Source organism: Gavia stellata, chromosome Z (genome assembly GCF_030936135.1).
Source record: "Gavia stellata isolate bGavSte3 chromosome Z, bGavSte3.hap2, whole genome shotgun sequence".
Classification (NCBI taxonomy): domain Eukaryota; kingdom Metazoa; phylum Chordata; class Aves; order Gaviiformes; family Gaviidae; genus Gavia; species Gavia stellata.
Window position 1 is genome coordinate 39590184 of NC_082637.1, and position 15700 is coordinate 39605883.

A 15700-nucleotide genomic window follows, 5' to 3' on the forward strand; every position below is an offset into this window, starting at 1 on the left:
TGAGCTTGTGTGTGTGTGTATGGCAGGGGGGTATTTGTCTTAAAAGGCCCAGTACAACATTTAGGCCTGCTTACATTTTAAAATGCATTTGACCTTACTCTTCAGTACCACAACTGTGTTCTTGTAGCTGTGATGGTATAAGAATGTAAGAAAAGTTGCTGGGATAGCTATACTTCTTTATGAGATTAGAAATAATTAGAAAGAAGCAAAAAAGCTAACAGGCACACAAATGCATTTTGACATGATGAGCTTAAAATGCAATGATTCAGATGGCTATCCATTGAAGCAAGCACTTCCCAGTCACCTGGTGTATGGAATGTCTGGCCATTTAACACAATAGCTGTGAGTGAAAGAAGGTGCTGTCTCCCCATAAGTCGCGATTGCTGTTACTTGTGCCCTTCCAATTCTGCTGATGGAGCAGGAGAAACACACGGTGTGCCTGCAGCTCAGCAGCACATTTTTTCTCCATTCCCCTTTTGCTTTTTGAATGTCAGCCTAGTCAGTCATAAAGCCCTTCAGCACTGTTACTGCTCTTCAGTACGGTCCTACCTTGTGTTTCACTGCAGTCACAGCACTCTGGGGTGCCTGCCAGGTCAGAGTCACTGCAGCAGGGCAGGCAGCGGCTTTGCTCCAGGTCGATCTGCATGCTGGCTGGACAGATCGTGCAGTTGAGAGGCCCAGGTCCCTTGCACTCAGTGCACGAGCTGTCACATCTCTCACACTTGGGCTCATCCTCCTTCAAACACAGAACACAAGCAATGCACCTTTAGTTTTGGATTCTTTGGCCCTGATCTGGCAGTTCCACCCTGTCATTCACTGTCTGCATGGTCATCTCTGGGCACCACGGGTGTTGATGGCAAAATACAGTAGAGAGTAGGAAAACTAAAATTTGGTTCATATTTCCTGGTTTCTCAGTCAACTGCTTGTAGGGGGAGGGGGGAAAGTGCTGTAGGAGCTTAGTTAGACTTCTCGCCTAGCTAGACAGCAAGCCAAAATTCATTCAGACTATAAGCTCTTTAGCCAGAAAATGTGTTTTTGTTTTGCTAGTTTCATGCTAGCAGATCTATGGTTCTTTGGCAGTAATGGTTGTAAAGTGTCCTTCAAGAAGTGTAGTCAAGAATATCGTTAAAAGTAACTGACAGGGGAGAAACAACATGAAATATTCTGGGGAAAAACAAAAGGCAGCTGAGAGAATGAATTTCCTTTCTAACTTGTGAAGGAGCAGAAATAAGGAAAGAAGCTGGCTGAAAATTTTCTAGCAAACCAGATTTTTATTAGATCATGTTGGTTCTGTTTTACAGAAACAGCTTAGATTCAAATACACTTCTCAAATACCAGATAGGCTCCTGGGAGTCACATCTACCTTGCAGAATGCTCTGAGCTCAGGTAATTGAAGGCTTCCGATGTTCGCAGTTCCTGGACTATTGGGAAAAAAATTGCTACTTTTCTGCCTTGGTCCCTGGACCCCATACCCACTGTGAGGATCTGGAACCTTTATCAAACTTGCTGTCAGACCTGCGAGGCTGGTTGTCCTGAATCAAAGAACCTGAGCAAGATGGGAGGGTCATAGTGGGAGGTCCAGTTTCTCAGAGTCAAAGCTCTTGCAAAGAACTGTGGACCTCTGTGGTCCCCAGCTATTAGGCTGTTTTCTCAGGCTTACAGTTATGGAGCAGCACTGCTAAGGGGATATTCCAGGCCAGAGAGTCCAGGGTATGCAGCATCTCAGGCCAGCTGGCTTGCCTTGCTGCTATATTCTTGAATAAACATCTTTGGAAGGCAGTTGGTGTGGAAATCTGGAAGCTACAGTGCCCAAACTTTTGGCACAGACCCAAACCTAATTGTGGTCCTACTCTACTAAATACACAACTGTGTTAACTTCAGCTTGTCTCTCCACTAGAGGTTTCTGCCAGCAAACCTGTCAATCAGGAATACGATGTGATTTCTTACAGACAAAGCAGCAGAAATCCATGGGGAAATCTGTTACACTGAAAGAAAAAAAACCTCTGTTACTAAGATAGATGATTTTATTCACTTGGCTTTGGTATCATCATTGACAAAGTTGTGCCTTTATATTTACTAGTAGAGGATTACTCTAGAAGTAGACAACTCCAGAAAGAGAAACAATGCTTCCTCTGCCAAGAGAAGAAAAAGTAAGCATATTTAAAGATAAGCAGCCTTGAAAACTCAGAGAAGAGCATTCTATGTTTTTTGTATTGTGTTCAGGAGTTGAAGAAGTTCAGCATACAGATCACAGGACAAAATGCCTACAAATATGTACCTCTTGTCCTTGTGTCTCCTGGACTTTGTATTCACCTACAAAACAGTCTGAGTTGCACATTCCACTTAATAAACTGTAGCTCCATACACAAGATGTGCAGCTGAATGCTCCCTTCCCTAGAAAGGCAAATAAAACAACAATATTACAACAGGAAAAATTGTTATCTAACTTCCTTTAAAAATCATACTGACCACTGCCACCAAAGAAAAGGGTATTTGTCAACAGCAAGAATCAGCAGTGAGGAATCCAGCATGAGGAGGTTGGTATTAGAAAGAGCTTGGGCCTAGCCTTGAGGTTTTTTGTGCCCACAAAGTGTATTTCTTATGAATTTTGATATTAATGAAAAGCTGGTTTGGGAATCAGGTGTACAGGGAAGTTCTGACACATTCAGGAAAATCAATTATGTCAGCACACTGAAGTAAAATTGTGGGAAACCTTGGCCAAATGCTCTCCTTCACAAAATCAATACTTATTAGGCCTGCTAGCTAACTGTTTTCAAACCATGATGAATTAAGGTATGTTTATGTTTGAATGGCAAAATAAATTCTTTAGTTGCATAGGAAAAAAATTCTTCGCTAGGTGCAAACCGAGCATCATATGTACCGTGTGTGTTGGAGACTCTTTTTGAAGACAGATGCTACATGCAGTATTTCTGTGAAAACTGAAGTGAAGGGTTTGTCCTACGTGTTAAGATGCACCTATCCATTTCCCTGCAACTAGGCATTTTCTGCTACTGCCTGAAAGGAAGAAAATGGAAATGCAAGTACTTCACGTTAGAAGCGGTTAAACAGGTGAAGTTAGCAACCTTCTATAACCCAGTGAATTTGCTATGTGATTTTTCTGAGCAGTGCAGGGTTTGTCTTCCTGCTCTTGCGAAACAAGAGACACCACAACACTTCTTTGCTCGTACATTATCAATGCAGATACATTTCAGAACACCTGCAGGTTTGCTGTTTAGATGGACTGGCTTGTGTTTCATCTTAGTGTCTCTGTAATCACAATAGAAAATCTGTCCTATAGTATTTCTCCCAAATAAAGTAAAAATAAATGGAAGTAGTCTGGAAATTAAAATGGCCATCTTTTTGTCCCAAATCCAAGCCAAAATATTTCTGTTAGTTGTTATAATGTTGTTATACAATTACATTTTAATTGTTCTTGAAGGTGGCTTCACTCTAAGAGTTATTTCCACGATTTTAAATATTGTTATGTTGCTATTGGCCATCGGTGCTATCCAGTATATCCACTATTCAAAACAAATTTTGTATGTTACAATATGGTGTGGTCTAAGCTGCAGAGTGGCACCTGTTAGCTATCATCTGATGCTGTTCACATAGAATAGGACACCACATAGGTCCAAGGGGATTAACGCTGTTTGCTTCAGAATTGGATGAATTAGGAAAAAGAAGAAACTGAGTACCTTAGTGTGTCACAGAACAAAACAGATGGTCTCTGAAAGTTAACTTTGAAAAATACTTAACTATATTAAAAGCAGCAGACATCACTGGGTTTGGTTTGGTGTTTTTTTTCCACTCTGAAGATATGCTTTAGGGCCTTATTAAGTGTTGTTAGCTGTTGATTTTCTACTCTTCCCTTTGCAGACTGTAAAGATGTGTGGTTGAATTTAGGTTTCTTGGCTTTCACAGAGTAACACATAGCAGGACAGCTCAGAGAGTGAGATATTATTCAGTTATTATTCAGTGTTTGTGCAAGAAAGAAGATCCAGCTCTGTAACCAACAGAGCCCTCTTTTTTTAAGTTGGTGAGCATCTTTGTGAGAGGCGTGGCTGACGGAAACTTCATTACTGTTGTCTGTTTTCCTTCACTGACTGGGCACCAGGACTCGTGCCCAGCCCTTCCCATGAGCGGCTGCCTTCACGCTTGTGCTCTGTGGCTAGTGGCACCCCTGCAGGGAGCTTGGCAGGAATTCATATCCTTGCTTTGATCTCGATCAATCATTACTCTAGAAGTAAGGTGGCAGCATGGAGCAGCCAGTGCAGCAAGTCACCCAGGGCCAGGGAGAGCCCAGCAGCCCTGGGGCAGTTCTGCATCACCCACTGCAGCTATTTAGGTCATGGACAGGTTGGCAGCATTGTATGTGGTACGCCTTTTTGTGAGGTGTTTCCAAATCTTGGAGCAGAGAATAAAAAAAAAAAAAATAGACATGGCAGGTGTTTTGATAATCCTTGGCAGGTGTTTATATAACCTGGTTTTTGGTGAAAGTGGAGGGTATGCTTTTACCTTCACAAGTTCGGCAGGAAGGGTGGCATCTTTCACAGATGTTGTTGTCCTTGCTTTCATAGTAATACTCAGGACACGAGCTAACACATTCGTTCTTGGAGCGCAGTAGGTAGAAGTATGTATCACAGAGAAGGCAGTCTGTGGGTTGAGGCCCCATACACTCCTTACAGCCCTTGTGGCATCTCTCACATGATCCAGTGGAGTTTTGTGCAAAATACCTGAAACAGATCAGATGATAGTCATGGCTTTGCATAAAGCCTAGCAGTGACAGAAAAACCAAACCACCCTTCATCCTTAGCTTTTACTGTGATTACATCAATCTATAAAAGTGATATTGACGTGATCACAGTAAACATTTGCAATCTCAGTGAAAATAGAATTAATTTCCTTTAATTCCCCTTGGCCATTGGAATTCAGCTATAAATCAAGACATTGTAAATTGAGTGTATATAAAGCAAGGCTTTCTAAAATCTAAGGTGAATTCAGACACTAAGTAGGTATATAAATAGGCAGAGCTCAGAAAACCTCAACTCTGTTTTGGCTCTGCAAGGGTTGTCCTGGAGATGTTGGGTAAGCAGTGAATTCCTCACTGCTCCTGATGATCTGCTGTCAGATGGAAGTTCAGAAATGTCATATTTCCTTTCAGTGCAAAAACAGGCTTAGCCAAAGGATACCAGCAAAGGAACAGTGTTCACCTAAGTCGTGCTGTCAGAGAAAAAGAAGAATAGCTGTACTGTGGTTTTGTTGAGATGTGGTCATTACAGACTTCCAATTTAATGGGATGATAACTGAATTTAACAGCCAGCGTGATTGTACTGTACTGCAAAATGAAATGGACCTGAACCTGAAATCTTAAGTCCACTTCCCAAATTTGAATTTCTGAGACATATTCACAAGAGCACACTGAATTCATATTTTGAAATTAAATGGATTCAAATTAATGAAGTTGCTGTCTAAAATTATGAGTCCTCAGTTGAAAGGTGTTTCAATGGTGGGTTTTATTACGATCCATTATAAACATTCACTCAATGCAAAACAAAAGTAACCTCATCCAAACTTCAGGTTAAGTGGAAGCTGCAAGAGGGCTTGAAGGAAGTTACACTGCTTCCTATACTCAAGCTGACTAACAGATAACTTAGTATATTTATTCTGCTTCACACTGTTCTGTATAAACATAACCTAACAGCATCCTTGGAGTTTAAGAATGGCCACACCATATCAAGCTGGTCCCAATCTGGGCACTACCTTTACAGTTTTCTACTGTGAGGAGAGGTTTTCCACCACCTCTGTGGGGGGACAACATAAGAATTTTTCACCTGAACATAGAATTCAGTTCTATTTAACTCTGAAGTAGAATAGGGCAGAGTGATCTAATTTCTCAAAGCTCTCCCTGTGATGTAGCTTTTAGCTAAAGATCTTGGACCTTACCCTGCTGGACACTGCTTAACACATCCTTTTCCTTGTCTGTACCAGCCTGGTTTGCAGGAAAGGCACTGTGAGCTGTGTTTTCCAGTGCAAGTGACACAGGCGCTGTGGCATGGGGAACATTGTTGCTCATCGCTGTCAACATAATACCCTTCGGGGCACGTTTCAACACAGGTTGTATCTGCACAGATAACAATGCAGAATAACACATCATATTTAGTATTTGCTGCTATAAAACATCTCATACAGCTGTGCTAGAGCAGACTCTAACAGGAGATGCTGTTAGAGCATGTACCAGAACAAGAAAAGAGAAAGTTGGGATACAAGAATTATTTTTTTGTTTCTTCTAAGTCTTGTCAGTTCATTAGTCCTCATTTCTGCATTTTATGTACATTAGCAGGCTCTTCAGAACAGATATATTTTTTATCTTTTGGAAATATAAACGCATAATACATAATAATGAACAGCAGCTGTGTTTTCTTTCAGAATATACGAAATAAGAAATAGTAATTATGAAACTTTCTATCTGCATTGTCATTTTCCTTAGGTTTTACTCTAAGCATCAATCTCATTGCATTCTGTGTATATGACAAATCTGATGGTAAATTTGAGATTTAATGGCATTTGTTCATTGGTCTTTACCTCTGCCTGTGGCTGCTGCTTTATGTTATGGGAATAAATGCTTGTAATGCTGCCAAATGTACCAGGTACATCCCACATTTTCATTGAGATTTCAGAGGGTCGTTAGAATAGGAATCTTGAATGAGAAGTTAGGACTGATGCAGCTGACTGCAAGTGCATCAAACTAAGAGAGCAGTGATTACTCATTAGTAGCTTGTACTCATTATGTAGCTTGTCTTTATGGTTTTGCTGCTCGGGTTGCAACTGGGCAAAGGAAGATAAATTCCCCTAATTTCTATTTTTCTTGCAATTCTTTCTCCACTCCAGGATGTTTATTTACATACTTCCATCAACTTTACTAATTGTAATAGTGCAAAGCAGCTGAGTGTGTTGATAGAAAAGACAGGTCCGACAGAAGAACTCAGAAATTTCAGAATGCAGAATCTGCATCAGAAGTAAACTCAAAAAGCTCAGATTCAGTTTTAATTCAAACTCTCTGTAGATTTTTACTGCATGAAAGGTAATTTTAATAATTTTTCTCCCAATTATTTTCTAAAATTTTTGTTTGCTTTTTAAAGAATATGCAAAGAAGTAAATTTTAAGTTCTGGGATTTTATACTTTTTTCCAATTTGTTTCTGAGACAATACAGTCTTTTGCTCCAAAGTCAGAAAAGTAGTTTTGCACCTCAGCCATCCACTAGATACTGACCTAATGATACATGAACAACTTTTTAACAGCTCTGCTTAAGTATTTCTTTGCTCATCGGATCTCTGCAGGGATTAAACAAACCACCATGAAAATGTGAGGTCTTTGTGCATATTTTTAGCAAACAAAAAAAAACCCCTAAGGATATCCCTCTTGTCTTTTTAAGTTCCTTGTAGGAAACAACAGGAACAGTACATACCAAGTAAATGAACATACTAGCTTTGTTTAGCTATGGAGTTTGTTGCTACTTAGAAGTCCTGCTTTGGCAAGCCCAGTCTCACGAAGAGTTTCCAGGTAGCCCTGCAGAAGTAATTATCTCTGCACAAGTTATCTGCTTGTCAGGTCAACTTTGCAATGTTTAGATTGGCTGAAGCAGCCCTAGATGTTTCATAAATGTGACAGAAACGTGCCTATTTCATGCTTTCAGTGTAGAATAAAATCTAGAGGCAGGAGCAAGACACTTACTGAAAAGATAGTGGTTATTGGCACAGCTAAAACACTGGTGTTCAGTGGGTCCTGAGCAGTGGAAGCATTTCTTATGACACGGTTTGCAGGTCTGAGTTTTCTCAACATAGTACTCAGTGCGAGAGCAGTATCCAGACGCCACACAGTGCCCATCATGGTTCAGCATCAGGCCATTTCTGCAAGTAAGGCAGGTAGTGGAAGAAGAACAAGTCTGGCATGTCCTATTGCATGCTGAAATGGACAAACAGTAGGAATGTCACCATTTCTTGTTGCATTTCAGATTATTATTTCAGCTTTAATTTTGCAAGGAGCATCCATCATCTCAGGATGAAAGGCTGAGGGAAACAGAGTGATAGCTCTGCTTCTGCATAGTCAAACATTTTACTATTTTCAGTCTTACACAGCCAGTTCCTTAGGTTTCCTTTCACACTGGCCCTGCTTTTGCTGAGCAGTGGTTATCAACATACTGCCTCCAGCAATACTCAGAACTTTACCAGAGTGGTTGCCCATAATATTAAACACATCTAGCTTTGCTACCTCCCTCTCAGCTTTCTCCAGTTTTTGCTGTTCTAAGCTATGCCTTGTTATTTTTCTGCATTAGCTATCTCCTCCGTCTCCAGGACACTGGTAGCGACATTAGCTGGCACACACAGGCCCTCTTGGGATAGTCTTTAACCAGACCCACTTGTATCTCAATACCATTCTGGTGAAAACAACAGCTGCCAACCTTGGCAGTCTTCAGTGGCTTCTTCATAGTAAGTCCCCTCAGGACACTCTTCAAAACACATGCCACTGTAGAGGACAAAGAAGCTGATGGCACACTCAGTGCAGTCATCCGAGTCCGGTCCGTCACAATCCTTGCAGTCTGCATGGCAGGGAAAGCAGTGCTTGTCTTCAGCATAGAACTGAGAAGGGCAGTTCTGCACACACTTCCCCTCGTGCAAGAAGAACTCGTCCATGCACTCTACAGAGAACAGGGAACAACAGGTAAGTAAATGGGCAGCAAATTCTGACCTCTGTAAGCGAGGGAGTGAAGAAATCCTAGCAAACCATAAATCCTGCAGTACCTGTCATAACAGGAGGTAAGAGGACAGGTTGGGAAGGTAGTGCTTTCTTTTTCGACTCTTTCCCCTCCAACTTGCCCATAATGGCCCAATCCTCACACAGCATCTTCTGTGTTACATCAAGAGACTGGTAAGCCAAGTGACCTGTTCAGCTTTGCTGATACTAAGAAAACCATGCTGCCACTCAATACAGGTGGACTTCTGCTGAGATATTTATGAACTCCCTGCAAAATCAGGGATGTCTACATCTGAAGGTCTTTTTTTGTTTATTATTAAAATATGAGTCTGGCTGGAATATATGGACCTGAATGTTTGTCTTTGCATAGAGCTGGGATTCAGCTGCTAATTTTATTATGAATACTTGGTTTAACAGCTTTGTTTATGATTTTTTTTTTTGTTCCATCTCTGTTTATGTTTCCAGAATGGCTTGCTCAATATTAACTATCCTGGAAATTTTTGTGGGGGCATTCAGTCTCACCAGAATATCCAAGGCTTTCCTAATACGTTTCATTACAGACATTTCACTCTCTACCATGAGTAGTCATTTGCAAAAATGGTAAAGAGATGTAAAGTTCAGTCAAACTAGGAAAGAAACATTCTGTATTTCACATTGGTGTAAGTGTGTGTGCAAGTGTTTAGGCATGGATACACTAGATCAGAAATAGAATCAAACCAGCAGGAATCTCTGAAGGACAACAGGAACAGGCAAAGCAATGTGAAATCTTTACAGATTAACAGTTTAGATTGAGTCTCATCATAAAGCACCGATTGCTTAGCCTCTATCTTAGAAGTTAGCAATGATACATACATCCCCTTTTTTATTTTTGCTCATTACAGAATTTCTTTTCAGATCTGTGTTTCTGTCAGTCTGTCTCTAGACAGGTCCAGATGGATTTTAGCCAAGTCAAGACCAATTCTTTATAATACCTTTGCATGTTTCATTGTGAATGCACTCTTGACACATTTCAGGGCAGTGTTTGCAGATTCCTTCAGAGGCAAAATGCTTTTCTGAACAGGTAGGTTTACATTTCCACTGTTCCAGAAGCAAAGGACTTTTACAGGACAGGCATTTGGTTGCACTTCCCATGCATGTCTTACAGGATCCACTGCATTCCTTGCAAGTCTCAGAATCATTGAAATATCCCCTATTGAATGAAAGCAAATACAAAGCAAGCTGCTGTTCAATGCATAGTTATCAAACACTCCAGGTTATAAGAATTATAAGTATATATGAGTCTTTCCCAGAACAGACATGTCACTGGATCAAACAGGTTTCTCTCACAATTTGTTGGCCATCCTCCATTTATATCCCCTCTGCCTGTGAGCAGAAAACGTGGATGGTAAGTGCTATGAAGGAAGTCTGGCCTTCTTGTGTCCTTGTAGCTACTCTAAGGGTTGTTGGACTTCCTTTCTTGCTCATTTCATGATTTCCCCCTTACATAAGATAGGAAGATCTATAATGTTTGGGAAAAGAAAGATGCAGTCTCTAGTCTTGCACAGCTGACCCTCAACAGTGATATCAGGGAAAGACAGAGAAGTATAACCTCAGTGGCCCTAGAGGGAAGAAAGAGAAGAGAAAAACCTGGAAGTGTGAAAGTTGGGAAGAATAAGGAAGGCTGGGATTAAAAAAACCAAACAAAACCAGGATGCTTAACTAGTACCTGTGTTTAGTTACAGCAAGTTAGAGACAGAGAGGAGGGAGCATGTTTTACTGGTATCTGTGGTGTGAGAGCAACCATAGACAACCATGGTTGGGACTATTACTTATAAAGAAAATACAGCAAAAAATTGCACCTACATTTCAAGAGAAGAGGGATAAAAGGAGAGGCTGGTTGCAATCCAGTCTGCCTGCACTCTCAAAACCAGAATGTTAGAAGGTTAAAGGACAAGCAACTCCACATTTTGAGATGATTGCTAATCCATATGTATACAGCCGTTGATGAAAACTAAGGAAGAAGTTAACGTAGAAAGTAGCCCCAGAACATGTACTTCACATTAACAAATTTGTTCTTCCCCCTAGAGGGGTGCTTCTCCTTTCTTTCTTGGAGATGATCTTTCCAAAGAAACGCTGAGGAGATGCATTAGGAGCACGGTTAGTGAAAAGATAAGAAGAGATGTGCCTGCCATCTATTCTCATCTTTTTTTCTCCTAACCTTTGCCATGATCCTGCATGTATTTCTCACAGTCCTGTCTTCTTTTCTTGTTCCAGTCTTGAGTACTCTGCTAGTCCAGCCTTTCAAAATCCTCTGTCAGAAATTGTCAGTATAGCAAGTCAACCCTTTCCATGCCCCACAGCATGTCCTGAAACTTAAAAAACCCTCATATAATCCTCTGTTCCAGTGGACAGTAGTTATGCCTCAAGAAGTTTGCCTCAGAGGCTGAAACCAGATTTTAACTCTGGTTGACTTTGCTGAATGATGTCTGGGAAGCCACTATTTATAGTCTGGAATTTGCAAAAACGGGGGATAATAACAGCTGAAAAGACTAGCGATACATGAAAAGGTTTAATTTTTGTCATACTGACCCTGTGTGGGATTAACTGTGGGGAATGACTACTGAGGATAAGCATATTAATGCCAAAACACTATCTTTGCTTGTATGCCACAATTTCTGATATTAAAAGTTTTTTTCTGGACTAGAGTAGGTTTTAGGGCAATTACTTTGCATTTACTGTGACATCTGATGATCAGAATCTGTTCCACTGACCCTTATTGACTTATTTGACAAAGTTAGCAGGAAAGTACTGCCAGAGAATTTGTCCTGATCCTAAGAAAAGCAGGGGCTGCACATTTTTCTAAAGAAAAAGGTTAACCAGGCAAGATTTTCATGCTGCATAGCACAGATTTTATATGTATATATAGGTATAATGAATGCTGATGAAAAAAGCACAGAAACAGGAGAACCTGATCTACTCAAGTGCCTGATCTAATATCCATCACAGTCAAATGGGACTCTTTCTTTCTGAATTCCATTTGTTACAGAAAACAGTAAAGAATATAAGCCAAAGAGAGAAACACATCACTAAGCACTATATTTCCATATCAGGACTCTGATACATCCACTTTCTGGGTTCACATGCCCGCTCTTTACTACTTTGAGGAAGAAACAAGTTAGGAGACTGACTGGAGGCTAATTTTCAGTCACCATAAAGAACCATCCTGAAGTACCATGGTCCTATTGAAGTCTGGGAGCTGTACCATCTGTCATAGAACTTCATGTATGGTTTCAGTTTTGATTTTTCACTGTTTCTCTAAGAAAGAAAAAATGCTGTTTATTCAGGCCAGCTGAAAATTACTTTTACCTTGTGGTAGTTTCTGGTAGCTTAGGTTACATTAAGGTGTCTCTTGGAAGGTTTATAATGGATCTGAACTTTAAAGAGAAGGAGCACAGTGAGAAAATAAGGAGCAGTCATCCAACTGGAGTTACTTACTCAGGGCATTCCTGTAAACATCTGCCTTTGTGGAGGAAGAGCTGCTGCTCCTGTTCAGCCTGACACTGCTGACAATGCCAGTAGTCGGAGCACACCTCACAACCATCCATGCACTTCTCGCACTTTCCACTTGCAACATTGCCAAAAGTTTTTTGAGGGCACAGAGGAACACAGGTGTCATGGATAAGAAATTTTCCTGGCAAAAGAGCAACCCAGGTGGGGGAAGGCACCAATTAGAAATACATTTAAAAGATTCCTGCCTTAGATGGCTATAAAAAAACCCTTTCAAATTCCTTGAAAATTAACTTTTTGATCCTTAAAAACATGGATAAAACATTCTTCAAGTAATTTCCCAAAGTAGTTTGCTCAACCTTCACTGAAATTTAAGGTTAGAAGGAATCATCAGGATTATCTAGTACATCTTACTGAATAAATCCCTATTCAGTAATTCCTGCATGATGTCTACAACTTTTGATTGAAAAGAAATAGGAACAACGTCCACCTAACAATTTTTTTAACCATCTTGCCAAGCACATGTGCTTAATTCCTAGCTGATGCCTGACTTCAGCTGGTGATTACCTGATTACCTGCCTATGCTTTAAGCTGTCAAAGAACTTTCTAGTGACCATTGACAAAAAAATTGCCTGGGAGTGTGCAGGATACAGAATATTTTAGCCTCTTGCAAAACTTCCCCAAGGAGGCTGTAGTCTCTTACCTTCTGGACATGAAGTACATATGTCAGCAGATTTCTCACAGGTCCTACATGAAGGGTCACAGGACTGCAATTTTTTTTTTGCCTCTGGGATGAAAGAGAAAAAAGTTCAATTTTTTACTGTCTTATAGGATCTTTTTGTTCATTTCCCCTCTTTAGGGGCCCTTTAGGAGGGCCATTTCCTATGGCTTTTTCTAAGCTGTTTTGAAAATGTACTTTTGTGAATTTTTGGAATTCACGAAGTTGAAGAACTTAATGATTGTGTTCAACTGCACTTTCTTGAACGATAAGTTAGGAGTTGTAATAAAGGAAAATATAAACGTTATCCTGAGATTCACTAAGGCACTGTTCTGGACTGCTCATCACAAATGAGAACAATAATCTAGCTTAATAATGTTAGTTTCAGTGTAGTGCTCCAAAATTAAATCCAGATCTATAATCCTAATAGATTACAAAAAGGAAGAGCTACAAAGTATGTAAATTTGGGGGACTTGGTGTAATGAGGTATTTTCATGGAGATTTTTTACTAGTTGGTTGCAGAACACCATTACCCTGCAACTGAGGGAGAAAACTCTGAGTAGGAAGGAGACACAAATGAGTGTTTGGAAAGAAAATCTGTTAAATAGTTCTCCCCAGAGCTATGGCTGCTATTTCTTTCCAAAAGGAAGAGTCTGATGTCTGTCAAATGGAGTTTTGTGACTGTGGAAAACCAAGACTTTGGTTATGCTTTGCATAGAATTTATTTAATGTGTTACTCAGCTCCAAAATGACAAGGAGGTTCGAGGATCATACTTAATACTGAGAAAGTCTGCTGTGCAATGTGATAGGTGTCAGCATGCAGCTCTGTATTTTGATCCAAGCAACTATAACAACAGGTAAATGGATGTCTGATGTGGGCCAGTAATTGTGGGTCAGTGGACAGAAGAGAATAGTCTTTTGATTTTGCTGAAAATAAAAAATAAAGAATAAATCAGAAGTTGGTTGCAGATTGAGCTTTGCACCTCAGTTAGCACATCCAGCTCATCCTTCCAATTAAGTATGTGTAATTTCTATAAGTTGATGGACTGGCTGACAGTATCCATTAGCCACATGCAGCATATCACTACACTTTTTTGTTCTGCCTGTTATGGCAAGGTAGTTTAAAATATTGACATTTTGAATGAAAGTCATGAAAGCAAATGATTTGAGTAAAAAGAGGAGGGAGGAGAACAGGAGACTTATATACAGCCCTTTCCCACTAGGGGAAATGGTGGGCATTTTATTAAGCAGCGAGCACTCGGTAGAAAAGTATGTGCATAATATGGCATAGGGGCAGAAGAAGGAGGAATAATAAAAAACATTAATAATAATTATTATTTATAACTGTACTGCTAAATGAGCTGAGCCATAGTTATTTCAGTGAAAGAAGTTAGGTCCACATTCAGTGTGGCTAGGAGGGAGTCCATAACAATATGTCACATCCACATCTAACTCTACCAGCAGCGCAGAGCATCTTAAAAACTCTCTGTGCTAGAAAATCTCTCAATATGCTGTCCCTGGCCAGAAAAAGAACAACTCAGGAGGGTACAGGGGCAGCACAGCAGATCAAAACCTGGCTGTTTAACAGCAGGGCACTCAGCAAGGACATGGTTAGTCATTCTTCGCCAGGACTACTTGTGAATACTACTTGCAGAGGGTAGTGAAAGTGTGTAATGTTGCAACTGTTATTGGTAACAGGCACAGTATAAGCAGCTCCAGATATAGCAGGAGATTAGCAGAGTTTTCCTTGTCATCATCCTTCTGGCTACAGCATCTCTGCCCTCCCTGAACAAGGGCCCAAGAGTGTTTGCGGGGTCCAGGCGCAGACCATAATATCCACAGGATAATGTATGTAACAGAAGAGAGCTGTACAGTATCAGGGTGAATGTGGATTGTGACAGTCCAGACTGGAGACTGGTTCTGCCCAGTCGGAGGCTAGTGGACAAAGTCTTAGACCCTTGTGCACACCCTGCAAGAGAGCAAATAGCTTTAGCATTGACTTTAGTAGCCAGAGGTGTTGATGGCCATGATGAATCAGAGACCTATCAGGGACCAAGAAGGTGGGACTGGGACAGTATTTCAGTAAGTGAAGACAATTTTCAACTCCAAAGGTACAGAGGCCTTCTGGAGGTAGAAAATGTCTGAAACTGAATTTTGAGATGTGCAGCCTCAAGCACTGCTAAACAGCTGACATAAAAACTCTGGGTTTGAGTCCACAGGAAGGCTGTGTCACCTTCATGACTTCATACTGACCATAGCTGAACCTAAGTGGTGTAGTACCAGGTAATCATCAGTGTGCAAAAATGAAAAGCTCTGGAAAAGCTCTTTGGAAAGGCAAGAACAAGTGAGGAAGGTACAGAGTCCCTGGCTTGTGGAAGAAGAAATGTTAGAAGTGGTGTATAAGCATCGGAAGCCCAAGAGGTAGAGGGGGAGGGATTCAGTATTAAGTAATCTCTGATGTTGCAGGGGTGGGAGCACAGGGGTAGGTATTGGTGAAGGACTGGAGAGACACAAGGAGACTTCAGTATGTGAAGTGAGTTCAGTGCTACCTAAACCAGCAATGAAACGCCCCATCTTCTGGAATCAACAATACAACTGGGGCCTCAGTTCTGGGGCTCTTTGCAGTGAGGTTCCTGCTGCTGGGGAGGCAGTTGTCAGACTCATTGAACATTTAGGGTGAAAGGAGATTTCTTTAAAAATCCTGATTATGCTCCGTATGTTGCACCATATATCTATAAGTTAAA

At 40.7% G+C, this 15700-nt stretch overlaps 1 protein-coding gene across 1 annotated transcript in view; it reads right to left on the minus strand.

Annotated features, from left to right (window-relative positions):
• Nucleotides 1-15700, minus strand: part of PCSK5 (proprotein convertase subtilisin/kexin type 5) — a 251520-nt gene that overhangs the window by 436 nt on the left and 235384 nt on the right. Inside the window, exons 28-36 of the mRNA XM_059833233.1 lie at nucleotides 12942-13025; nucleotides 12227-12422; nucleotides 9724-9941; nucleotides 8460-8696; nucleotides 7733-7963; nucleotides 5944-6121; nucleotides 4516-4733; nucleotides 2279-2394; nucleotides 550-736 (exon numbers count right to left, since the gene is read on the minus strand). Of these exons, the coding sequence (XP_059689216.1) occupies nucleotides 550-736; nucleotides 2279-2394; nucleotides 4516-4733; nucleotides 5944-6121; nucleotides 7733-7963; nucleotides 8460-8696; nucleotides 9724-9941; nucleotides 12227-12422; nucleotides 12942-13025 (1665 nt within the window). The remainder of the gene's footprint in view (nucleotides 1-549; nucleotides 737-2278; nucleotides 2395-4515; nucleotides 4734-5943; nucleotides 6122-7732; nucleotides 7964-8459; nucleotides 8697-9723; nucleotides 9942-12226; nucleotides 12423-12941; nucleotides 13026-15700) is intronic.